General features: G+C 34.8%; 2 protein-coding genes across 2 annotated transcripts; one reads left to right on the plus strand and one right to left on the minus strand.

Annotated features, from left to right (window-relative positions):
• The first annotated feature begins 12,344 nt into the window (after positions 1 to 12,344).
• On the plus strand, positions 12,345 to 15,724 carry SD3 (import inner membrane translocase subunit). The gene is made up of 7 exons (XM_079086968.1): positions 12,345 to 12,587; positions 12,658 to 12,794; positions 13,193 to 13,371; positions 13,475 to 13,523; positions 14,406 to 14,525; positions 14,608 to 14,796; positions 15,459 to 15,724. The coding sequence occupies exons 1-6, from the start codon at positions 12,428 to 12,430 to the stop codon at positions 14,764 to 14,766; spliced, it is 804 nt and encodes a 267-aa protein (XP_078943094.1). The 5' UTR covers positions 12,345 to 12,427; the 3' UTR covers positions 14,767 to 14,796; positions 15,459 to 15,724.
• Positions 15,725 to 18,850: 3,126 nt separating this feature from the next.
• LOC145167731 (3-hydroxyisobutyryl-CoA hydrolase-like protein 1, mitochondrial) lies at positions 18,851 to 24,626 on the minus strand. The gene is made up of 14 exons (XM_079086969.1): positions 24,347 to 24,626; positions 24,175 to 24,255; positions 23,614 to 23,682; positions 23,426 to 23,492; positions 23,227 to 23,306; positions 22,944 to 23,027; positions 22,444 to 22,528; positions 22,099 to 22,184; positions 20,972 to 21,093; positions 20,764 to 20,824; positions 20,578 to 20,676; positions 19,522 to 19,623; positions 19,366 to 19,407; positions 18,851 to 19,142 (listed from the first exon to the last, which is right to left on the minus strand). Exons 1-14 carry the CDS (start codon positions 24,491 to 24,493, stop codon positions 19,023 to 19,025), a joined length of 1,245 nt encoding a protein of 414 aa, XP_078943095.1. The 5' UTR covers positions 24,494 to 24,626; the 3' UTR covers positions 18,851 to 19,022.
• Positions 24,627 to 25,316: the final 690 nt, after the last annotated feature.

Genomic DNA, 25,316 nt, shown 5'->3' on the forward strand with positions numbered 1-25,316 from the left:
TCTTTGTCATCAAAAATCATCTAGGTCATTGAATCCATTCCAATTTAACATACAAACATGAAATCCCCAATTTGAATTTTTAGGGTTCATGAGGGTTTTCACCCAAATCCTCAAATCCATCAATAGGATGATTGGATTGAGGTTGGGATCATCAAAACAACTCAAGGGAGGTTAGAAAACCAAACCCTAATCAAGGAATCATACTAATTTCGACATTGGGGTTTACCCACTTCACAAAATCGATTTTTAGGTTGAAATGAAGAGAAATTATACCTTTCAAGCCTTGATTCCTTCTCCTCTTTACTTGGTTGCTTAATTCCTCACTTGGAAGGAACCCTAGAATCCCTTGAGATCAAAATCGCCATTAGAGGAGGTGGTAATAAGCTCAAATACGTTTTTCTCCATATGAGGGAATGGATGCATCTTATTTCCCCAGATTTACAATTTGGTCCCCCAAGTTCGCTTGTTTTGGTTAAAACTCACCAATCCTCAATATTTGTGATTTCAACTTATCTTTTGACATAATAAGTCCTTCCCCATACTTTATATCACTTTTCTAGTCCCTTCCACTAATTGATTCAACCATTTGATCAACTCATTCTATTTTTCCAATTTGACACTTTTAGCCCTTTGACTTTCAAAACTGTTATTATTTTCAATTATAACTTTCTAAACATCATATCAACTAATGATATGATTATCCCTTGATGATTTAACTATTTAAATCATTTTTCATTTATTTACTTTATTAATTTAAGAACCCGGTCTTAAATTTTAGGATGTTACACCCATTGTCATTTCGGCCCTTCTAGCTAACCCTAGCCATTTTTGAATCTTTTGAGCTTTCTAGAGAGATTTTGAGCTTCCTTGGTGGTGATTTTTGGGTCTAAAATTATGGTTTATACTTTGCTTTTCTAGACAACTGTATTTTTCTGTAGTGTAATATGTGTTTGCGGCTGTGTTCACGGCCAGGTTGGTGTGTACGGCCGTAAACTCGTTACGGCCGTGAACCCGTGTTCAGCCCATGTTTCCTATATATATATATATATATATATATATATATATATATATATATATATATATATATATATATATATATATATATATGTGTGTGTGTAAGGGGTGAGGAGTGGTTAATGAACAAGAGGAGTGTACGGCCAAGAGAGAGAGAAAGGAGCATAAGTGTGTGTAAGTGTGTGAATCTTGTGTAAGGAACTTCATTCTAATCAAATCATACAAGATTCATATTATTCTTCTTCTACTTCTCTTCTATTTTGATCTGACATCATCTGTTTGATTGGTATTCCGCACCATCAAATGGATCTGATTGATACACAAGCAGATTCGGGACTTACAAGTGGTATCAGAGCTTGGATTGTATTAATCAATTTTGTCAGATCTGGAGCTTATTTCATCTTATTTTTGAAGGATTTTTGCGTTTTTGGATAGATCTCTGAAAATTAGGGGGGTTTATTCTTTGCATTTTTGATAAAAACGAGTTTTGGATCGAGTTTTGGAGCAAAAAGGGGAAAAAATCGTTGTTTTTATTCGTATCTGAAGCTGGTTCACGACCAGTTGAAGGTGTACGACCATTGAAGCTTTACGGCCGTAATCGTGTGTACGGCCCTTGGAGTTTACGGCCAGCCTCACACGTGTTCGGTCGGCGTTCACGGTCCGCGGTGTGCGGCCAGCCTCGCACGTGTTCGGCCTAGCGAGTCTTCGTTCAGCAGCCTCGGTCTCGCATTCGCAGCAGTCGTCCTCGCAAGCAGCAGTGTACACTAAAAAAAGGGAACCGATTTTGGGGGTTGACAGGGATCGAACCTGGGTCTCCTGATTCCTCACCCCAGCGCTTCTTCCAACTCATCTAGGTTGCTAGATGGAATAATCCTTCGAAATTTAATTCAAAAGGAGTCCTTTCTCGATTCCTAATTTCGCATTTTGACATATTTAGCCCAAAAACCAATTTCTTTTATTTTTAAATTTCATTTTCAACCCAAAAATTTTAGTTTTTAATTTTTGACTTTTTACTTAAAATTTTGACTTTGACTTTCAAGTTTGACATTTGACTTTAAACTTTGACTTTCTCGTTTAACCCTAAAATTTTCACATTTAGTTTTTCGGTTTGACTTTTAAGTTTGACTTTTTAAATTTGACTTTTAAGGTTGACTTTTGAGTTTTTAAGTCAAAGGGCATTTTTGGTAAACAATGAGTTCCACATCCATCCCGGTAAATGAAGTTTCATGTACTCCATCTTGTGAAGCTACGATTAAATTTCTTCGCGAACAAATTGATTTGCTAAAAAGGGAAAATGAGGACCTAAAATATGAAGGATATCAACTTAGGAAAGGACAGAAACCTCTGAAAGCACAATTAGAAGCCAAAACCAAAGATTTTAGAAAACTTCAGGAAGAGTACAGCAATAAATGTGCTAACTATAGATATGTGATAGAACAACTTGCTGAGTTAACTGTTGAACTTGACACATTGAAAAATAAGTTTGAAAATGCAGATTTTAATTTCATAAAGTTTGATGTGTCGAGTGAGGTAGTTGCATCAATGATGGAAAATAGTTTGAGATTTAAAAATAACCAGCAAAAGGGTTTAGGGTATGATAAAGTGTCTCCTCCTTTTAATCACACCTATCAGTATAACTCTTTGACAAAAGAGGAAATGGACAGAGAGGCACATCTCAAATATGACAAACTTGTTGTATTTGTGTCGGGATGTGGTCCTCAGGTTAAAAGTACTAATGTTTCTACTTCTTATGCAGATCAACCACTAAGTCATTGCAAGCAAGCTGCTGAAGAGAGTGTGTCTGATAATAAGATTGTTTCAAAGTCTGATGTTTTTGTTTCAAACGATGCTACTCTTGTTTCTAACTCTAAAACTAATGCTTTGTCTTGTGTTGATTCTGTGTCAAAGTTTGATGACTTAAATTTTTTCGATATATTTGATGATATCTTTGATAATTCTGTCGTGGTTGTGCCAGAAAGTGTTGAGCTGAACGATTCTAATACTTCTACTTCTTGTGCAGGTAAAGTAACGGAAGATGAGAACAAGGAGAAAACTATTGAACAAACCAATGTCTCCTTGAACTCTGAATCTGTTGCTTCGAACTCAGTTGCTTCTGATCAACATGCTGTTGAGAAATACAGGCCACCAAAACAAGCGAAACAGAGTGTTTGCTGTAATTGTGCTTGTGGGAACAATAAGAGACAAGGCATGGATAAGCCACCAGGGGCAGGAAGAAACAACTTCCCAGTGAAGAAAAGGACATGTTTCCCCTGTGGAACACCTGGACACATTGCCCGAAATTTTCCAAATCGTGCATACATTCCCTACTATGCACAAGGGTGGCAGAACGCGCCAAGAGGGAGATTTTCCAAAAGAAAACCCTCAAGGTCATGTTCAAACAATGGCGACTGGAATGCCACGAAGGGCAAGAGTTCAACTCCCAATGCCAAGAAATCAACTCCCAACAACAATAAGGGAATGCCGGCCAAGAAGCACAGCTCAAGAGATGCTCCTGTGAAGCCAAGACCGGTTAGGTCAAAGTCATCTCGAAGATCGGCTTCAAGTTCTGAAACAAGTGCCGGGGCACCCATCGGATCGAACAAGAAATGGGTTAAACCCAACTACAAATGGGTACCAAAGGTGTGACATCCCCTAATTTCTCGGTCAGAAAAGACCGATTTAATTTATGCTTTTTAAAATAAAATCAGAGTAATCCTTTTTAAAGTTGTTGCGGAATTTGTTCCCGAAACAAAACATGATAAAAATTTATCAAAGCCTTTCTTTAAGAAATATATATTTTCATTTTATATCAAAACCTCGGGATGTCATGTTCCGATACAGATCAAAAGCATAAAAAAGACATTATAAGCCTTACAACAGTTATTTACAACTACTGGCCTATAATCCAAAAAATCTCTCATCATTATCCGACTATGCTCGGGGTCCACTACATGTAATATAAAAAGCTGAGTGGGTCAGGCTTGGGAGCCTGGTGAGCATATAGGGTTTTCAACCCATAATAAATAATAAACTTATTAAGTTCATCAATCAACAATAAATTTATTAATTTCATCAACCAAAAATAACCCTAATTACCCATTCCCGTTATCCTCACTTTACGTCCCTAAAACAACTATCACAAGGGACCTAGTCTAAGGATTTTCATTAGGGGGACAACATTGCTTCGGGGGTTCCTCAGCAATTTATGTCAAATAAGGCAACCATCGGGGTGACAACACTGCTTTCCTCAGCAATTTATGTCAAATAAGACAACCTGACATAAAACAACCAATAAGGTGACAACATTGCTTTCCTCAGCAATTTATGTCAAACAAGACAACCAATAGGATGACAACACTGCTTTCCTCAGCAATTTATGTCAAATAAAACAAGCCATAGGGTGACAACATTGCTTTCCTCCGCAATTTATGTCAAATAAGGCAAACATCGGGGTGACAACACTGCTTTCCCTCACCAATTTATGTCAAATAGGCACGAAGTCACATCGTCGCCAAGGTTTATACAACAGGCACTAAGTCCATAGCTGCCAACGTACTAAATCCATAGCTACCAACGTACATCTATATTGTACTAAATTCATAGCTACTAACGTACATCTATACCGTACTTTTATCCCTCATTCTTTATCTACCCATGTTTTACCCAACATATTTGAAGATAAAATATATATACATTTTAAATTATTTTAAACATGTATAAAACATCCATTCAACATCCATTTCAAATAAACAAACAACATATATACACATAGCACATATTTTATATAAAATACTTCATATCTATGTGTAAGATGAAAGTGATTATACACTCACTTGATTTAATGATAATCGGGCAGCACTTCGTTTCCTAAAACGATCGTTTCTAATAAAATCGGGAGTTTTATTGAGAAACCGGGCTCTACGAGGGTTGGGCTTCAAAACCGAAAAGATAAATTTATCGGGCTTCTGGGGCACTCCGGGACGTGTTTCGGGTGTTTGGTATAATATCGGGGCTTCGGGGAAGTGGAAATAGCTGAAATATGGATTTAGGGGGTGAAAGTGGCAATTTCCTAAAATTATCCGAGAAGGCTCGCAAGCACTATTTATAGGGGAGAGCCTCGGCCGAAGGGGAGCACATGGCTCGGTTCGCATGCTGACACGGGGAAGGCAGGTGGCTCGCAGACGAGAGGGGCACGAGGTGGAGCTCGGAAAGCGCCAGCGCAAGGCCACGCGTCGGATCAGGAGAGGACCGTACCTCGGATGCGAAGAGAGGGCGACGCGCGTCGGACACCGGGCATCATTGCGTGCGAGGTGACGTGGTCGGCTAAGGTCCATGCGATTTTCCTCGGATTTTGGGATTTTTCGCGATTTTTGTGTCCCAAACTTCTAAAATCCATAACTTTCGCATACGAGCTCCGTTTTGACGTTCTTTATATGCAAGTTTAGGTAAAATTACGCTCTACAACTTTCGTTTAGACTTCGTCGGCTAATTTTAACTTTAATTTTTATATTATTATTTTTAACAGACCGGGACAGGAAATCCGTTAAAAATTCATAACTTCTTCATCCGACGTCCGTTTTCGTCTGTCTTTTTACCGTTGTACTACTATTTACGAGACCTTCGATTCTCGTTTAGGTTGTGTCGGCTAAAAATCACTCGATCTAAAATTCGAGTTTTTAGCTGTCTACTGCTAAGCTGAAACTTAGAAAAATCATAACTTCCTCATACGAAGTCAGATTTGGGCGTTCTTTTTATACATACTCTCGGTTTAACGAACACTACGACTTTTGTTTAGATCACTAAGGCTAAAAAGTAGTTTATCAAAAACTCACTTTTACATCATTCGGCACCGTGCCGGTTTTGTCGCGAAACTTCGACAGGTCATAACTTCTTCGTTATAACTCGGATTTCGGCATTCTTTATATATCCGTAATCCTTGTCACGACCACTACAACTTTCTTAATAGATATAGGTTTTATCTAATATTTATTTTCGACGCTCATTTTTATTCTTAATTAATTAAATCCTAGTAATTAAGCATAAACCACATAATATTCACATAATTCCTTTTCATTTCTTCAAAATGAGTTACAAAGGTTAACCTAGACTATCACATCAATATTAAAGCCTAGCCTAGAAACACGGGCGTTACAAAATGTTCAATCTCCCATATCACCTAATGACTCTAATATTTGTTCATCTTCTGTTTGTGATAAGCAGTATATGTCATGGGAGAGAGTACCTTGCGTAGATGACAAAGGTCAACCCAGTTTCAAAATGGACTGGGTTCCAAAGACTAACTAATCCCGCTCTGTGTCGGAGCAGCTATGGAGGCATATAATCAGACTTCGGTTTGTTGGTAGTGGCTGTTACAGGCACATGATATGAGGCATCTATCAGCTGTACAACACTCAGAACATTGTTTGAGAGTATGTGTCCTTTGCGGGAAGGGAAGAAAGGAAGGGATCACACATGGGGTTTGTGCTTAATGACATGAAGAATTTTCGGATCTGTTATGAGATTATGCGTGCTATTCTCAGACCTTCTGGATGCAAATTCAATCGGTGACTTACGGTTTGGGTTTTCTTCTTTATACTCCTGAGTTTATCTTAAACTGATTCATTTTGAAGACAATTTTTTTTCTTTCTTATAGTTTTTCTTTAGTAGGTGTTGTTTGGGAAGTGATATCAAGAAAGTGATAACGGGCAGTCTAAACATGTGTAAGGGACTGAATCTAAACTGTCTAGACTCTGTGTTCAATGTGCTGGTAGGCACGAAGGATTTGACAGTGTGGATTTAGATAGGATTGTTTGGACTGACCATACGACGCTCGGGGTAGATTGAGTAGTGAGATAAACACGGGAACCCACGGGATACACTAAATTAATACGCATCTAGAACTGTGATTCAACTTTTCCTTGATGTACGGACTTATGTCATTAATTCTGGTTCTGATAGGGCAACTGGGGGGTTCTGATAAAGTAGGTATGTAGGAAATTATTTTCTTGCTTTCTATCTGTTAGTCATGTGTTGCTTCCTCAGCGTGATTGGAAGATCCGACCTGGATTGCAACATATGTAACTCTATTTCTACACACCTCCTTATCTATGAAATTCTTTCTATCTGTTAGCCATATGTTGTCTCCTCTGCGTGATCGGAAGATCCGACCTGGGACACAACATATGCAACATTCTACCTCTCAATCCCTCTATCTCTGTTAGTCATATGTTGTCCCCTCTGCGTGATTGAAAGAGATCCAACCTAGGACACAACATATGCACCTATCTCTAAATTTGTCTTCCTACTTAATAATTGTTTACTCACCTAAAGTAAGGAGTTCTTTGGAAGTTCTTGATAACCAGGGTATATCGGGAAGTGGGAAACACGTTCTAGTACATCTAAAATTGAACCATTTAGAGGTTGTCTGTAGATCTCGCTACTTAATTTAAGTAGACAACAATACCCGTGGCCGTCGTCAGCTAAATGGTTTATTTAGAAAAGTTTGTAAATATTCTTCGTGTTTAAGTGGACCACAATACCAGCAATTGACCAGATTTATTCATGAAGGTGAAGGTACTGATAAACAAAGTTAAGACTGTCTCACAACTTTGATCCCAAAAATGTCTTATATTTAGTCAAATATTTTTGTTTTTGTTAAATTTGTTCATAGTTTTCCTCTATGCACAAATTTAGGGGGAAAATTAAAAATATCAAAAATCAACAAAAATCAGAAAATTCAAAAATCAAACAAAAATCAGAAAATTAAAAATCCAAAAATATTTTTGTTTCTGTTTTATTTTTTCAGAAAATATAAAAAATCCAAAAATATTGTGTGCTAAGTTTTCTTTTAGTTTTGTTTTGTCTTGAAAAGTGAATTCAGATGTAGACGAGGCTCATGGAGACTGTATCGAGATTTTCTGAGCCAAGGCTTCGTCCGTGATCATCGAAGAATTCTCATTCGAAGGAGCAAGGAATGAAGACCATTCTTCCAACATTCAATCTTTCAACCCCAGAAGCAAGGTGAAGCTGACTTGAAGATTATGTGACAGACTGCATTGAAGCCTCCTCAATCAATTTGCTGCTATTCTTGAACCTGCTGAAGCCAAGCTCCCGATGAAGATTGACAAGAAAAGCCAGCTACTTTTTAGGGGGGGTTTGTTGGGTCAGTTAGAAAAGAAAGCTATAAACCAAGGGGGAGATTGTTGGGTCTAAAATTATGGTTTATACTTTGCTTTTCTAGACAACTGTATTTTTCTGTAGTGTAATATGTGTTTGCGGCTGTGTTCACGGCCAGGTTGGTGTGTACGGCCGTAAACTCGTTCATGGCCGTGAACCCGTGTTCGGCCCATGTTTCCTATATATATATATATATATATATATATATATATATATATATATATATGTGTGTGTGTGTGTGTGTGTGTGTGTAAGGGGTGAGGAGTGGTTAATGAACAAGAGGAGTGTACGACCAAGAGAGAGAGAAAGGAGCATAAGTGTGTGAATCTTGTGTAAGGAACTTCATTCTAATCAAATCATACAAGATTCATATTATCATTCTTCTCCTTCTCTTCTATTTTGATCTGGCATCATCCGTTTGATTGGGATTCCACACCATCAAACGGATCTGATTGATACACAAGCAGATTCGAGACTTACAGTGAAGAAGGTGGTTCAAGAAGAAAGCTTTGTCTCCAAGATTCCGGATCCAGCATTTTCTACTCATTTGGCACCACTTTGAGGTATAAAGCTCAAATCTTTGCTCATGTTTCCTCAAGTTCTTAGTTAGGTCTAGATTTCTCCTTTTGACCCAAAGGGTTGGATCTTAGTGAGTATGAGCTACTCCCAAGCTTTCAGGTTGCATTTCCAGGCATGTTTAGGCATCTCAGTTCGTAAAGGTGCAAGCTTTGAGGTTGTTTAGTCCCCATTCCAAAGATAGGATGTAGGAAAGGACATAAGAGGCTCGATTTTTGTCTTTGGGCTTCTTGTAGCCATGCAAGGGCTTAAAGTTGGCAACTTTATAGCCCTAGAGGTCCTAATGGGTTCAAATTTGGGCTTTGAGCGTACAATCTTAGTGCATTAAGTCATTGCATGAATTGTTTCATGGGTGGCGCGTACGCCGCACATACGTCCTTGTACGCCGTGTGCATTGCTTCCGGTCGAGTTACGTCATGCGTACCAGTGCGTATGCCCGACATACGGCCCATACAGCTTGTAGTTTTGGACTTTAGTCTTTAGGCCTTATATGGGTTTTGGGCTTTGACCTAGTCTAAGTGCATGGGCCTTCGGGTTCCGTTTTGGACCTTAAATGGATTAGTTGGGCCTTAGGGCTATCTTTATTTTTTCGAGCCACGAATGGTTAGGCCCAATATGAGAATCGCTTATGGACCTATAACATAGGAGTTTGGACTCGGGCTTGGGTCCACGATTATGGGCTAAGACGCAATTTTGACTTGGGTTATTTGTTAGATAGCGTGAAGATTCTTCTATACCGCAGCCCAAGCATTTACTAGGGATTCCAACAGTTGAGGCGAGTCTTCTCACTATAACCATGGGTCTAAGGCACCAAGGTCAGCCCATTGTCTGTTTATGTAATATGCTAACTATTGAATGGTATATGTTGTGATTGGGTTGAAATACACCCCAGGGCGGGGCCCAATATGTTATGTCAGGTTGAAATATACCCCAGGGCGGGGCCCATTGTGATATGTTGGGTTGAAATATACCCCAGGGTGGGGGCCCATAATTGTGTTGGGTTGGTAATGAACCCCAAGGTTGGGACCATTGTATGTTTGGTATGTGTTATTTTGGGAAACTCGCTAAGCATTAACTTACAGTTTGTGTTGTAGTTTCAGGTACTTCTGGTTCTAAAGGGAAGGGCCCGACTTGATGGTTCGACATACACTCTCCACTATTTTCGGCATTCACTGTTATTGAACTCTGATGATTTTATGTGATGATGATTATGTATTGGATTTTTGGTATCAGACTTATGTTTGTAAAACTTAATTAAAAATGAAAAAATTTTACCTGGATTTTGGGCCGTTACACATTGACTCGGATTTTGAAATGTTAGTTCCCAAACCAGGAGATCCTTTAAGATATCTAAGAACATGCAAGGCTAATTTAAAATGAGATACTCTAGGTGAGTGCATGAAGTAACTTAAATAATGAATATGATATGAAATATCAAGTCTTATAATAGAAAGATAAATCAGTTTACCAATTAATTTTTGATATTATGTTACATTAGTAAGTAGTTCATCAGATGAAGTAATACCCTCATTGCTGAAGGTTTGTATCACTCGAATACACTTAAGTATGAATAACAAAGAATAATTAAACAAAGCAAAGATTACTGAAAAATTGAAGAACACGTATAATCACAAAGATGTTTTCATTAAGAAAAAAAAGTTCTCACAAAGAGAACGATGTCACATTAATATTGATAAATATATTAATTAATTAATATGGATAAATACAACGTATTTATCCATATTAACAAGACTTGCATACGTTTGGATCAAAACATGATTTTAAATTTTGTTTTTCAAGTTTGATTTCTAAAATGGAGGTTTCCAAATTGAACCAACCATCAACTAAACTATGCGTAGATCTTATATATTTTCGTATTATGAACTTAAAAATACATTTTACGATGATCTGAAAATTATCAGATCGATACGAAACCATTATTTTTATGAAAATGTATATATTAATTAATCAATTCCAATTTTGGTTTTGGTTAAAATATTTATGTCTAAACAAAACCGAAGAGTGAAATTTTCTACCTACCTTACTTTATTTGGTAGTAGTGTATGAAAAGCTAACTAGATGTGTGCTCGTGCAAAACAGCGGCGATAAATAGCTCTTTTGACAGATAGTTTTCTTATGGACAAATAATTATTAGATTTTATTATTAGTTATTATGCAATAAAAATTACCACTTTTAAATAAAATATTTATGTTTATAACTTATATTTTTGTTGTCTGTTTATATATTTGAATTAAATTAATTGTTATCGGTGTCTAGTTTAAAAAATATAAACTAATTTATATAGATGGATTTAATATTCTAAAATTGTTATTTTGCTCCAACTTAAATTTCTTAATAATCTTCCTTAATTTAAGTCTTCAAACTTTTGACAAGTATTAATAATTTATTTATGCATAATTGATTTGTACAAAAAACTTTGTATCTTATACCTCTTAAATTTCAAAATATGATTAAGGGGCTGTTTGGTAGCATATGAATGATTCATATCTGAATGATGTAGAGGCCTGGATGATAAAGAGGATCTTTGTGAATCTGTATTTGAACAATAATTGATGTTTGTTTAGGCATCTGAATGTGTGCCTCTTAACGAAGAAAATGACAATTTTAACCCTCTAAACTAATTTTTACAATACAAACATCATAAAACATCCAAATTAGACATCATACAACATCCAAATTTGTTATATATGGATCTTTCTATCACGATATAACAATTTTATAATAATATCTCACAATAGATTGGTTCAAACCTATGGAGACACCAAATCCCCCGATACTTCACCATTTTGTGCACCCGATAGGGTACAAATTAACCAGAAGAAATATGTGATTCAACAAGAAAGTAAACGTCGTATGATCATCTTCAAATTATCAACAAAATTGTTTAAGCATTTGAGGAGCTAGTTTGGGCAACACAATTTATTAGAGATATAAATTTTGGGTTAGTACTTACCTTGGAAATTTGATATTTTGGAATGAAGGACAACACTCTCTTCCTAATTATGATCGGAGCCCCCAATCGAAAATCATGTACTTGATGGAGGTTCTAATTAATCAAAAAAAACTCAAATTGATAGCAAAATCGCTGGGAGATTTACCAGAGGTGTCACCGATGAAGGGAGCAGGGAAAGTCGATGGCGGGAGAAGGGGGAGACAAAATCGTTGGCGAAGGTAGGAGATGAATGTGGAGTCGTGATGTGTGTTGGTCAAGAGAGAAGAGAACAACGTTGTTTTTTTTCAGCGTGTATGAAGAAGGGAGAAAGGGGCAAACGAGGAAAATTTCTCATTCAGATACTATGACATGTATTAATCGCTCAGAGCCAAAAAGTCATGGGGTTCATTACCAACCCAACACAATTATGGCTGAATCACCCAGATTCAGCAGCCCGTAATATGTTTTATAATAGAGTATAAGATTTGTTTTTATAAAAGATTACAAAAGGGGTAATTATATTACATGATAAAAGTTGAAAGGACAACTATGATACATAATAAAAGTTAAAGGGAGTGATGTGAAAATAATACCCGCTTTGTCATTCGGTCGCATTACGTCATACCTGTATGCTTGCAGCGCAAATAAGTCTCCTAACCCCCAAAATCCAATTTAGGGTTTATCGATATTAAAGAGCATTCAACATCATGATTCGATCTTCTTCACGTTTTTTGTACAAATTACGCACTCAGTGTAGATCCTCTTCGTCTGTTCCCTTATGCCGAACACCGCTCTCGTCACCGATCACTGGCACCGCCGTTCGGCGGTTCACAGCCGATGTGGCGACAGGAAATAAAAGAGAAACTGGTCTGCATATAAAAAACAAGTGATTTATGTTTCTGCATTGATATATAAATCATTATTGTTATTGTTTCAGGAAATTTCAGCTCTTTAGTTTCTCTGAGGTCAAGGTTTCAAGTGTCTAAGATTAATGGAGGTAGCAACGCGAGTGTTTCTGATTCGAGATCGTTTGCATCAAGAGCTTCACGATCAACAAGTGAGAAAGCCTCAGAGGTTGGATTTTGTATTTTGTTACTAAGCTGAATTTCTTACAGAATTCTTTTTTTTTTTTGGGTATTTGTATGCCAACAATCCGACATTCTTGTCCTTAGGTAAAACATAATATCTAAAAGAGAGATTTATAACTTAGTCTGGCTGTGAAGTGAACAATTTTTGGTTTGCTACTCTGGATAAATCTATATCAGAAACGTTTATAGCTCAAATTGCCATGAATCCTCATTAGTCATCAGGATATACCTTTTTATCAAAATGAATATGCAAAAGATTTTGTGTGAAATGTGAAGAAACTTATCATGTAGCTTAATTTACATGTTTTATTGAACATATGATTGATGAAAACTATAAACATTTGAAATTAAACTTTTCTTTTTACTTTTCCTCTTACTTTATAGAGCAGGAAAGATGTAACAACAGTTGAAGATCCATTTGATGCTCCCACTTACAATATACCAGAGAAGCCAATGACATTTACAGAGGGAGCTTCATATAGTGTTGTTATCTTGGTAGGGCTTGGAATAGCTGCTGCAGCAGGATATGGTGTTTTCAAAGAACTTATATTTGAACCAAAAGAGTAAGTTGCTTTTTCTTTTTTACTTAATCTGGCAAGCTATCTTTTTATAATTTATAATTTTTTATATTTACATAACTTTATGGATTTGTGTTTTTCTTTGTAGGTACAAAGTTTTTAACAAGGCTCTGCGCAGGATTCAAGATGACAGTCAGGTTTTTTTCATTGTCATAATATAAATGTTGATAATTGTAATGATAACAATAATAATAACAATGATGATAATAATTATAATAAACTCAACATTCTATGAAGCCAAAAATGATCCTCCATGATTACATATATTATTGGGTTAAATGCAAGAAAAAGCAATGCACTTCCATTTATTTGCATAATAACATCATACATTTTTTTATTATTATAGAATTGTACAATGGAAAATCTAATCCGACTATAGCATCATACTTACAATATGTCAATATTTTTATTATTAGGATGTTATACTTTAAAACATAGGGTTTTATGCAGAAAATTCCCATTTTTTTGGGAAAGTTTTTGATAAAGTCCTAATGTTTTTTAAGAGAAAAGTCCCGATTATTTAAAATTACACGATAATCTGTCATTTCTTGATAAAACAAAAATAAGGACTTTTTCGTTAATCTTGGCAAAATATTAAACATCGGGACTTTTCTGTTCACAAAAAAAAATTAGGACTTCATAAAAAAATTTCCCAAAAATAACGGGATTTTTCTGCATAAAACCCTAAAACATATATCCAAAGAAAATTTCTTTGTATTTTGATATTGCTATAATAGGATAGATTTTATAAAGTAGAAAGCTTTAACAAAAATAAATGAAAGTAGGATGCTATAAACAAATCAAACAAAGTGTAGTGATAATGAAGAAGAGTAAAAATTACACTTTTGGTCCCTATGCTATACCAATTCTTTTTGATACGGTCCAAAAAGCAATCTTTTAACTTTTTATCCATTCTTAACGTTTTTAGTCCCTTAAACGTCTAAGTTATCACACAATTTTGTTAAATATTTATTTAAATGACCATCTTGTCCTCACTTATTTATTTTCACATCTACCAGGTTAGAGTGAGAATTGGCTCACCGATTACCGGATATGGTCAGGAAAGTAGAAACCGAGCAGCTCGCCAACGAATCCCTAATAGAGTTTGGAAGGATGAAGATGGTGTTGAGCATGTTGAGGTTAGTTCTATCTATTATGGTTAAATTCAAGAAATGAAAGTATGTTGCTATTTTCAACCATTTTGTTAATCGGTGGTTTTAGGTTAATTTTTATATCCGGGGCCCACATGGAGCTGGGAAGGTTTTCACGGAGATGTTTAAAGACAAAGAGGACAAGCAGTGGAAGTTCATGTATTTACAAGTTGAGATCCACTCACCTTCCCAATCAAGAATGTTGCTTGAATCTTATATTCCCGCTTGATTAATCTTTTCAATCTCCAAGATCTATAAGGTATCCTCATGCCCCTTTTCGTAATTTTTCCAAAAAATTGCAATTCTTTGTCCCATTCACATCTCCCAAGTAGTTTTGTGATTTTGTCCTTGTTATTGTCATTGTCACCGCCATTGTTAATGATGTCGTTGTCACTTATTGTCATCATATGTCATTGTCACTGATGTCATTGTCACTGGCACTGTCTTATTGCTGTCAGATGTCATTATCACTGTCACTGTCTTATTGCCGTCAGATGTCATTGTCTTTGTCACTGTCTTATTGTCGTCAGATGTCAAGTCATTGTTACTGTCATTGTCTAAAGTCATTGTCACTGTCTGATGTGTCATTGTCATGTCACTGTCTGATGTCATTGTCATGTCACTGATGTCATTGTCACTGTCTTGTCATTGTCACTACCGTCTGATGTCATTGTCACTACCGTCTGATGTCATTGTCACTATCATTGTCACTATCACTGTCTCTATCACTGTCTGATGTCATTGTTATCACTGTCTGATGTCATTGAATTGGAATTAGAAATTGAAATTTGTCCTATAGACATTAGTTCATGTCAAAATGCAATACAACATCATCTGTTATGTCATGTCATGTCATATCAGTGTTACATAAATGGCCTAAAGCATATGATCTATGATAAAGGTTCTTTGTGTTTTATGCAGGCAAATGGATTTTGCTAATATGCAAACACAACTTGATGAACTCATATAAAGCCCAAGACAAGCTCCTTGTGTGTTTCCATGACTTTTGTTCTCAATAGATCTTTGTTACAACTTCATCCCCTTTTTTCCTCCATAGTGAAATGGTGGTTTAGTCACTAATTCATATAGTAGGATGAATAAACTTGTTTGATTATTTGTGAAAGTAAGCCATGAAATTTTGAAGGGATGTGATCATTTGCCCAAAATCAAATACCTTGTTTTTCCAATTCGATTTGAGGTGTATTTTTTTTTTATTTTTTTTTTTACATTTATAATGAGAGTGTGAAGAGGAAGTGGATGAAGTTGAACATGAATAGAATTAAGCCCATATAATAGAAAAATATCAAGAAGAAACGTACAAGCAACTATTTGAACATGTTTTAAACTTCTTGTGGGTATACTTTGTAAAGACTTAGTAATTATTCAACAATGAACATATTTTGTTTCGACTTGAAGTAATTATTGAAATTATTGAACACTTGTGGTTAAAATTTATAAAGACTTGAAGTAGTTATTAAAATGTAGCAAGGGCAGGCCCTCTGCAACAAAGGGGGGAGGGGGCTACTTTGCCGACTATGCCTCTAAGCTTGAAATCACTCCTTTGAAAACTAAAACGTTTCTAGTCTTCCATATGCTTCATAAAACTGAATATAAGAGGGTCCATAGCAATCTTTTCCTTTTCTTATTCAACACCAAGGTCTTTACTACCCCCAACATGCCAGAAACATCCATAGGAGTAGATTTCAATAACATCCACCAGTTACAAAACCTTTTTTGCGAAACTACACTTAAAAAACAGATGCTCGACATCTCCCTGTTCAATACCACACCACAGAACGGGCAAAGAGATGATGGCAAAGTCACACCTCTAACAAGGTTGTCGGCAACTGAGATCCTGTTTAAACATAAACGCCAAACAAAACAATTCACTTTTAGAGGAGCACAACCCTCCCAATGAAAAACTTTTTTTGCGAAACTACACTTAAAAAACAGATGCTCGACATCTTCCTGTTCAATATCACACCACAGAGCGGGCAAAGAGATGATGACAAAGTCACACCTCTAACAAGGTTGTCGGCAACTGAGATCATGTTTAAACATAAACGTCAAACAAAACAATTCACTTTTAGAAAAAGCTCAACCCTCCCAATGAAAAGGAAACGTGTCTGAGACCTCTTCCGCAGTAGCCATCAACTTACGCAAATTTTATACTATAAAACCACCCGTCTCGTTACCTTTCCAAACCCACGAATCATCTATGTTTGTCAACACCACACCAGCAACTTTGTTGTTTAAATCTAATAAAATTGCCGCCTCCCTTCCTCTCCTTAGATTTTTTAGACCTCAGTTTTGAATTCTGTTAAGAACCATGCAATTTTTCTGCACTTCAATGCGATAAAGCTCCGAAAAGGCATCTTTCAACACTACACCATCGCACCATTTGTCTTTCCAAAAGTAGGTTCTATTTCCCCCTTCAAAACGCCTCACAAACAAGTCTTCCAAGTTAATTCCCCAACGCTTCATATCTTCATTTAGCTTGGATATAACAAGCCACACTCCCCAGAGACTAGCTTTGGCTAAAGGCTTGCCATCAATGCAAGAGACATTATGTCAAGCTTTAATGCAAGTCGTCCAAAGACTATCCACTTCAAATTTAAGTCTCCACCACTACTTGATTAAAAGAGCCAAATTCAATGACCGGAGACTCCCAATACCAATACCTCCTTTTCTTTTCGGTTTAGTCAAAGTGTTCCATGCTACCCAATTTATCTTCCTTTTATTTTCTTTCTCCCCCTATAAAAACTTTCTCCTAATACTTTCCAAGTTGTTAATTAATTTTTTCGGCGCCTTGAAAAGAGAGAAATAAAATAACGGAAGACTACCCAAAACAGATTTAACAAGGGTAAGCCTTCCCCCAAACGAGAGATTATTGGCTTTCCAATTCGATAATTATTTTTAAATTTATCCACAATTGGCCTCCAGTGTTTTGTTTGGTTGGCAGGTTTCATATTGGCTTCTATCGGGAGCCCAAGATAAGTAAAAGGGAATTTACCGGGCTCACAACAAAGAGTGTTAGCCAATCTACTAACATCCATCTCCTCTATCTCCTCTACACCGATCCCAAGGACTTTGTTTTTGTTGAGATTCACCTCCTTCAACCCTGAAGCAGTATAAAAAACATCTCAAAAGACGATTGAGATTAACAAAGTTCATCTCGGACCAATCCCCGACAAAAGTGACATCATCCGCATAAACTAAGTGAGATAAAATGGACCCCCTATTTGGGAGAGAAACACCTTTATAAATCTATTGCTCACAAGCCTCTTGCATGGTGACACTAAGTCCCTCCATGACAATAATAAAAAGAAAGGGAGAAAGGGGATCCTCTTTCCTTACCCCCTTCCTAATTCCAAACTCTTTTGTGACCGGTCCGTTTACCAAAATTGACGTTCTACCGGAAGAAAGACAACCTTGATCCAACCCCTCCATTTATCGCTAAACTCCATTTGTTCTAATATCGAATCCAAAAAATGTCAATTAAGCGAATCAAAAGCCTTATCAAAATCTACTTTGAATATTAAAGTTTTCTTTTTCACTTTTTTTGTCCAAGTATATAATTCATTTACCACCAACGGTCCGTCAAGAAAGCTCCTCCCTTGGATATACGCCGATTGCTCCGATCCAACTATTTTATTGATTACTTTCTTTAGACGCAACGCAAGAATTTTAGACAAAATTTTGTACATGCACCCAATTAAGTTCACCGGCCTATAGTCTTTTAAATAAAGAGGATCTCTAATTTTAGGAGTAAGTGACATAAAAGACGTATTGCACAGTCTACTAATATCTCCTGCCAATTCAAAATTCTTGATATAATTAAAAATATCATCTTTCAACGTATCCCAACACTCCTTTATTGTTTTAAAAGTAGGTGCTTTGTTGTTCCCACAACACCAAACTGCCTCCTTTATCTCCGAAAGCGAAAAGGGCTAATCAAGCATCTCACGTTCGTCTATTGAAAGTTACTTAAATCTCAAGTTTAAGAACTTAAACACCTCATCTTTAATTTCTGAGGATTTGTGGACCATTCACCATCAATTATAAGCCCATTTATTCTGTTTTTCTTTCTTTTTCCATTTGAAAAAAATTACTGTTTTCATCACCTTCAATGAGAGTGAATCGACTCAATTATTTTTTGCATTTGTTGTCAAATCGTCTTGTCATCAATGAGAGTGAATCTATGTCCCACCTTCCCACGTTTTGGATAAAGACAAGAAAATTGAAATTTTTTTCCCTCTTTAACATCAGATCTTATCTCCATCTAATACTACACATATCAATCGCAATCAAAATAAAGATTCACGCAATCCATTCTCTTTAAGCATTTCTAAAAAATACATCACCCAACATGATTTATATTTAATTTATTATTCAAAAGATTTTTCCCTAAAATAGCATAGGATTAGGATCTTGAGTACTTGACAAACACAAGATTTTCTCAAACTTATAAACTTTTATATTTGTTTATGTAAATGCCCCTCGTTGCTTTGTAGGCAAATCTAACTCAGGCTCAGTTGCACTAATAGGAGAAAAGTACTGATCCACCATGTCTTTTGATACTTGCTCTAAGCTCGGTGGGTCCCACTGCAATTTCAAATTACCCAACATTTTAATTTACATAACATACTTTCAAAATTTTCAATATTTAAAAGCCTATGATATATATATATATATATATATATATATATATATATATATATATATATATATATATATATATATATATAAGTTTATTTCCAAAGTATGTTCCTCAAAATAGAAATTGACTATTTTGCCCTTCGAGAAACATAATACAAATTGTGGATACCTTTGGCGCATGATCTTTATCCACCATTCGTGCACGAACACCCTGATTAAAATAAAATTTAAAAAAAAAAAAAAAAAAAAAAAGTGATAATATATAATACACAAATAAATGAAAGTATGTTGGTATTTGTTGCATTAAGTTGAGTAGATGAAAAACCTCACAAAAATCAGCTGATATTTGACCAGAAATTCCTTGTAAAGTCATTCTGTATTCACGAATTAAGCACTGATCAAGACTCTGAAACCGGCCTTCTCTTATCTGAATACAACATTAAATCAAAAAATTTCAATTTATAAAACTAAACTTTGCAATATAAAATATATTGTCTTTAGGAAAATTTGCCCAATTACAACATTCTACTTTCAAAATTTTTCTTATTAAGACATTGTACTTTGAAAAGTTTATCCAATTATAGCAATGAAAAAAGCTTCTTAATTAAATGATATTGATATAAGTGGTAACTTTCTCAAACTAGAATGTTGTAATAATCATAATTTGGGTTAGTTTATGATTTAATCCTAATTTTGGTCCCTGTCTTACCTAAAAAGACTATTTTACCCTTAATTTTTTAATTTATTTAAATAAACACACCCCCAACCCCACTTCCACCTCACCTTACCTTACCTTACCAATCCCACCTTATTTAAATAAATTGAAAAATCAAGGGCAAAATAGTCTTTTTAGGTAAGACAGGGGCCAAACGCGCAACAAAAACAAACTATAGGGACCTTCCGAGTTAAAAAAATAAGTTAGGGATCAAACGTGCAAATTACCCCAAACCATAGGGACCATTTGTGTAATTTACTCTAAAAAAATAAAGGGAAATTTCCGATAAAGTCCCAATATTTTGGGTCAATTTAGGTTTTAATCCTAATTTTTATTTTATGAACAGAAAAGTCGTGATTATTTTCTATTTTGCCCAAATTAACGAAACAATCCTTATTTTTTTTCAACATAAAATAACAGATTATCGTATACAATTAAATAATCAGGACGTTTCTATTCAAAAAATAAAAATTAGGATTAAATCATAAAACTAACCCAAAATATTCGGACTTTTTTTGGAGATTCCCCTACTATAAATTATTAAAGAAAGTATGTTGTTATTTCTTGTATTATATATATATATATATATATATATATATATATATATATATATATATATACACACACACACACACACACACACATATTAAGGAGAGGAAGACTTACTGATCTCAAGGTGACCTTCAAGCTCAATGGTGAGGCATATTTTAGATTCTTCAAGGTGGAATGACACCACTCATCATTAGTTTTAGCAGCTTCATTTTCCTGTCAATTTTTAATAATTGTTATTTATTTATTTATTTAATAAAAATTTCCATCAAAAACATAAGGTGTAAAAGGTTTTAATATTACCAAGGCATCCATGATTTCCTCAACAGTATCATGTTTGAAACATTTGTCAAGCATTTCAATCCTTTTAAAAAAAAAATGATGAAATTTCAAATTATAGCATTGTACTTCTATAAATCTACCAAATTATAAGAAAAATATAAACTACAATGCTATAATTATGTAGAATTTTTTAAGGTATAATGGTGAAATTGAAATTGTAGAAGAATACCTTCGAATAACACTTGAATTATCTGGATAATGAAGATCACTGAAATTTGAAAGAGATGTTTCAATGACAGAAGGATCATCAGTTATCAGATTCCTCAAATGTTCTTCAATTAATGGAACATTCTGTGTGGAAATTGATGATAATAAATATTCATGAAATAAGGGAAAATAATTAGGGCTACATGCAATAAATAGCAATGTACTTGTGAATTATAGCATCATACTTTCACTTGTTTACATTACACATTTACACCATTGTATTTTTTAACTATTTTATTTAACTTATAGCATTGTACTTTCAATTATTATTTTTCTTATTAGAACTTTGTACTTTGAAAAAATTAGGGTTAATAGCATAAAAGACCTTATATTTTGTGTTTTTTCCGGATTAAACCTCAAATTTTAATTTTTGCATGAAAAAGACCCTGTATTTTTTCATTTTTTATGAAAAAGCCCTCAACTTTGTATTATTTTCTGAAAAAAACCCTCAACCTTCTAAATACTTCCAAACAAACCCTCAACCTTTTTAGTTTTTCTCGAAAAAACCCTCACATTTTACAATTTTTTTTGAAAAAAATGACTAAAATGACCAGATCGGAAAAAATGAAAAAACACAAGGTCTTTTTTAGGCAAAAAATAAATTTGAGGTTTAATCTGGAAAAAACACAAAATATAACGTCTTTTTTGAGATTAACCCTTTTTTTTCCGAAAAAACTTGTAAAATGTGAGGATTTTTTAGAAAAAAAACTAGAAACAGTTAGAAGGTTGAGGGTTTTTTTCGGAAAAAAAAAATACAAAGTTAGAGCTTTTTTTAGGAAAAAAAAGGTTCTTTTTCACGAAAAAAAATAAAATAAAGTTGAGGTTTAATCCGAAAAAAAAACACAAAATATAAGGTCTTCTACGAGACTAACCCAAAAAATTAACCAAATATAGCAGTAAATCAGTAATATTTAGTTTGTATTATTGCTATAATTGGGTTGATTTTTCAAAATTCCAATGTTGTAATTGGAAGATATAACAAATTGATGCTACAAATACAATAAAACAAATCCATGAAAATAACATTTGCTATTTCTTGCATTTACCAAAAATAATTATATCAAAAATAGAAGTCACAAAAAAACAAACTGTGCTTTGTGAATAGTGAGTAGCAAGTCCACATGCAAGCATTTCTACTCCATTTAGCCTAGCACCAGTTAAAGCCAAATATTCCCCTACATTCAATTTTCATTTTACAATTATTATTATAATCCAATTATTATGTCAGATAAAACAAAACAGGTTGTACTGCTTTTGACATACTGTGTGACACACAGGACAAACACTGCAAACTTTTTTGTCCTATCCAAAAAATACAGATGTCAATGAGACAAAAGTTGCAGCTTTTTGTCCTACCCAAAAAGTGGGACATTAACTCTGGTTTTTGTCTGTGCAAAAGACGTAAATGCCCCTCTAGTTTTTTTACTAACATACCTAAATAACCGGGAAGACGGGAAATGTAAAATGAAGCTCCAGCATCGGGATGATAACCAATTAATGTTTCGGGTATTGCAAAAACCTACAGGTGGCACCTAACTAATTAATTAATTCTTTTAAGTGAAAACACACACACACACACATACATACAAACACATGAAGCATAGAATACAAAATGAAGACAAAATTTCACAAATGGTCCTTTTGCTTTTCAATTTTCCCTAAAATAGTCCTTATTAAACCTTTTTTTTGCATGGATGGTCCCTTTGGAGCAAACCTTGCACACAAATGGTCCTTATGACTAACTTTGTTAACAGGTTCTGTTAAGTGTTTGTGAATTGACGAAAATACCCTTTGTTTTTTGCACACAAATGGTGTGCAATGTTTGCTCCAAAGGGACCATCCATGCAAAATAAGGTTTCATAAGGACTATTTTAGGGAAAATTGAAAAGCAAAAGGACCATTTGTGAAACTTTGTCTAATATGAATATGCTTACAGTTTTATCAGTAGCAACTCTGAATGTTCCTGGAATGGAAATTCCACCTGCTCCACCCATGGTATATCCATCCAAGATAGCCACCTACATCATCAGTGCACAAGCATAAAATGAGCATATAAGGGTATATTTGGAAAACTTGTGGAAAAACCCCCATGAGCTTATCATGAGTAAATTGACTAATTTACTATTCTGTCTAGAAGTGATGCTGGATAAAGATTAATATTAATTGAAAAGAGTAACAAACTAAAACACTTTTGAAATAAAATAATGGTGTACTTACATTTGGCTTTAAATATGTACCTAAAACGTATATAAAATTATATAAATTCCGAAAGAATTCCTTGCATTCTTCCATATTTCCTGCAAATATGTAAACTTGGGTTCACATTGATGCCAATATGATAAAAACATGCAATAGAAAAAAAAATATATATATGAATATACTATAGAAACTGAAAAAAAGTAATTTCTTTTTACACCTTTTTGCACAAAATCACGGATGGCAACAATATCACCACCTGCAGAAAAAGCTCTGTTGCCACTACCCTACAAACAAAATCAAGATGTTATGAAAGAGTTCTTTATGGGAAAATCAAGAAAACTATTAAAGAAAGAAAGAGAAAAGTGAAATTAAAAAGTTGGAATTAGTTAGTAGATGTAGAATTACCTTCATTACCACAAAACCTATATCAGGGGTATCTTCCCAGTTTTTATAAAGTTTATGTAACCTGTATGCCTGAAAATCACCAGTATTGATAACACAAAGTCGTTATAGGAGTTGAAACTAAAGAGATGTAAGTAGTAAACTTCATAAAGAAACTAAAAAAGAAATGAGAGAAGGTTAAAGTAGCATTATTGCATCAAAACACATGATAAAAAACTGATAGTGCTTTCAAAATTTGAGATGCTATTTGGTGGAAGATGTAAAATGGACTGACTTTTTATCTCAAAACAGATGGAAGTTAAGTTACCTACTTGGCTTTTGTAAAGAGAAATCGATACTTAATCAAGAATTCATAACAAAATTGAAGATAAAAGTACTATAAAACTGATGGTTTTGATGACATCTAGCAAATTTCCTATCAATTTAAAGATAAATTTACTAGTTAATCCCCTTAATCCCCTCTCCCTCCCCCGGATTCGACAGAATTTAGCCTAATCGCCGATACAAGGGCACAATAATCTCAAAAAAAATTGAATACACAGAGAAAGTAATCATTTATCAAACCACGGCAGAGTTGAGCGCATTGAGGAAGGAGGGTCTGTTGAGAACTACGGTTCTCGAACTCGCATTGCCTTCCACTAATACCTGTAAAACCATCAAATTCCACCAAAAATTCGATCAACATCATTTTATCAAGTGGATGTGTGCGTGATAACTCGATTAAAGTCGAACTCACAACAGAATCAGGATCACCGGTGAGCGAATGATCGAAGAGAGAGCTGTTAGTGCTAGTACTAAGGCTTGTCGCTCTTCGTTTGAATTCATCGAGGAAAACTCGAGAGCATTGAAGAATGCCACGTTGCCTTTTCGCTAAGCTCTGCATCTCTGCGTGTGTGTAAAAATGGAGGATTTGAATCGGCAGTGATTATTTGGTTTCATCGCCCAAAAGAGTCTGTGAGGTTTTGATGAAAAATAGTTCACGGAAAGGGCAAAATCACAAAAAACACGACACCATGACTCCACGAGTTTATCCCTTTAATCATTCTAATTATTTTCGATAATAAATAAAATATGAGAAAATCACAAAAATGGTTACATAAGAAATGGTTTTTATGAAAGTTATAGGTCTAAAGTATAAACCATCAAATGAAATGATAACGATGGTTTCATATACTTATAACAAATCAATGTAAAAGATTTATGTTTTACAAAATATGTGGTTAGAAACATTACTCAAAGAAAATTAAAGAGTAAATTACACGAATCGTAAATGCACGTTCAGTCCCTATATACAAAAATTAACTTGGACCGTCCCTAAATAATCATTTTTTTCACTCTAGCCATCCCTACTGATATAAAATGACTATTTTGCCCTTAATAATTTCATTTTCAATTTTATTTTGGGTAAATTACACCAATCGTCCCTCGTGCACATGCCAGAAAGCGTGTTTAGTCCCTATTTTCCAAAATTAATTCGGACCGTCCCTCATTTGTTTAAAATTTGCATGCTTCGTCCCTGATATGCGATTTTGTTGCAATTTTAGTCCATGTCAGATTTGAAATGACCATAATACCCTTTATGTATTTTTTCCAATTAATTTAATGTTATTATTTTATTTTTAATTAAAAAAAATATAGCCCACCCACCCCCACCGCCAACCCTGCCTCCTTCACTACCATGAAACAGAACCTTTTAGTCACACTTC

The sequence above is a fragment of the Lactuca virosa genome, chromosome 3, assembly GCF_052849685.1.
Source record: "Lactuca virosa cultivar CGN04683 chromosome 3, Lactuca_virosa_CGN04683_v6, whole genome shotgun sequence".
Classification (NCBI taxonomy): domain Eukaryota; kingdom Viridiplantae; phylum Streptophyta; class Magnoliopsida; order Asterales; family Asteraceae; genus Lactuca; species Lactuca virosa.

Bases quoted from the DNA above. Each gene is read 5' to 3' on its own strand.
- SD3 (XM_079086968.1), top strand. From the start codon at position 12,428: ATGATTCGATCTTCTTCACGTTTTTTGTACAAATTACGCACTCAGTGT. The intron at 13,524-14,405 runs GTTTTTTTCATT...CACATCTACCAG, and splicing joins GGATTCAAGATGACAGTCAG to GTTAGAGTGAGAATTGGCTC. The intron at 14,526-14,607 runs GTTAGTTCTATC...CGGTGGTTTTAG, and splicing joins ATGGTGTTGAGCATGTTGAG to GTTAATTTTTATATCCGGGG.
- LOC145167731 (XM_079086969.1), bottom strand. From the start codon at position 24,493: ATGCAGAGCTTAGCGAAAAGGCAACGTGGCATTCTTCAATGCTCTCGA. The intron at 23,307-23,425 runs GTGTAAAAAGAA...ACATATTTGCAG, and splicing joins CCGTGATTTTGTGCAAAAAG to GAAATATGGAAGAATGCAAG. The intron at 23,028-23,226 runs GTAAGTACACCA...CTGATGATGTAG, and splicing joins GTACATATTTAAAGCCAAAT to GTGGCTATCTTGGATGGATA.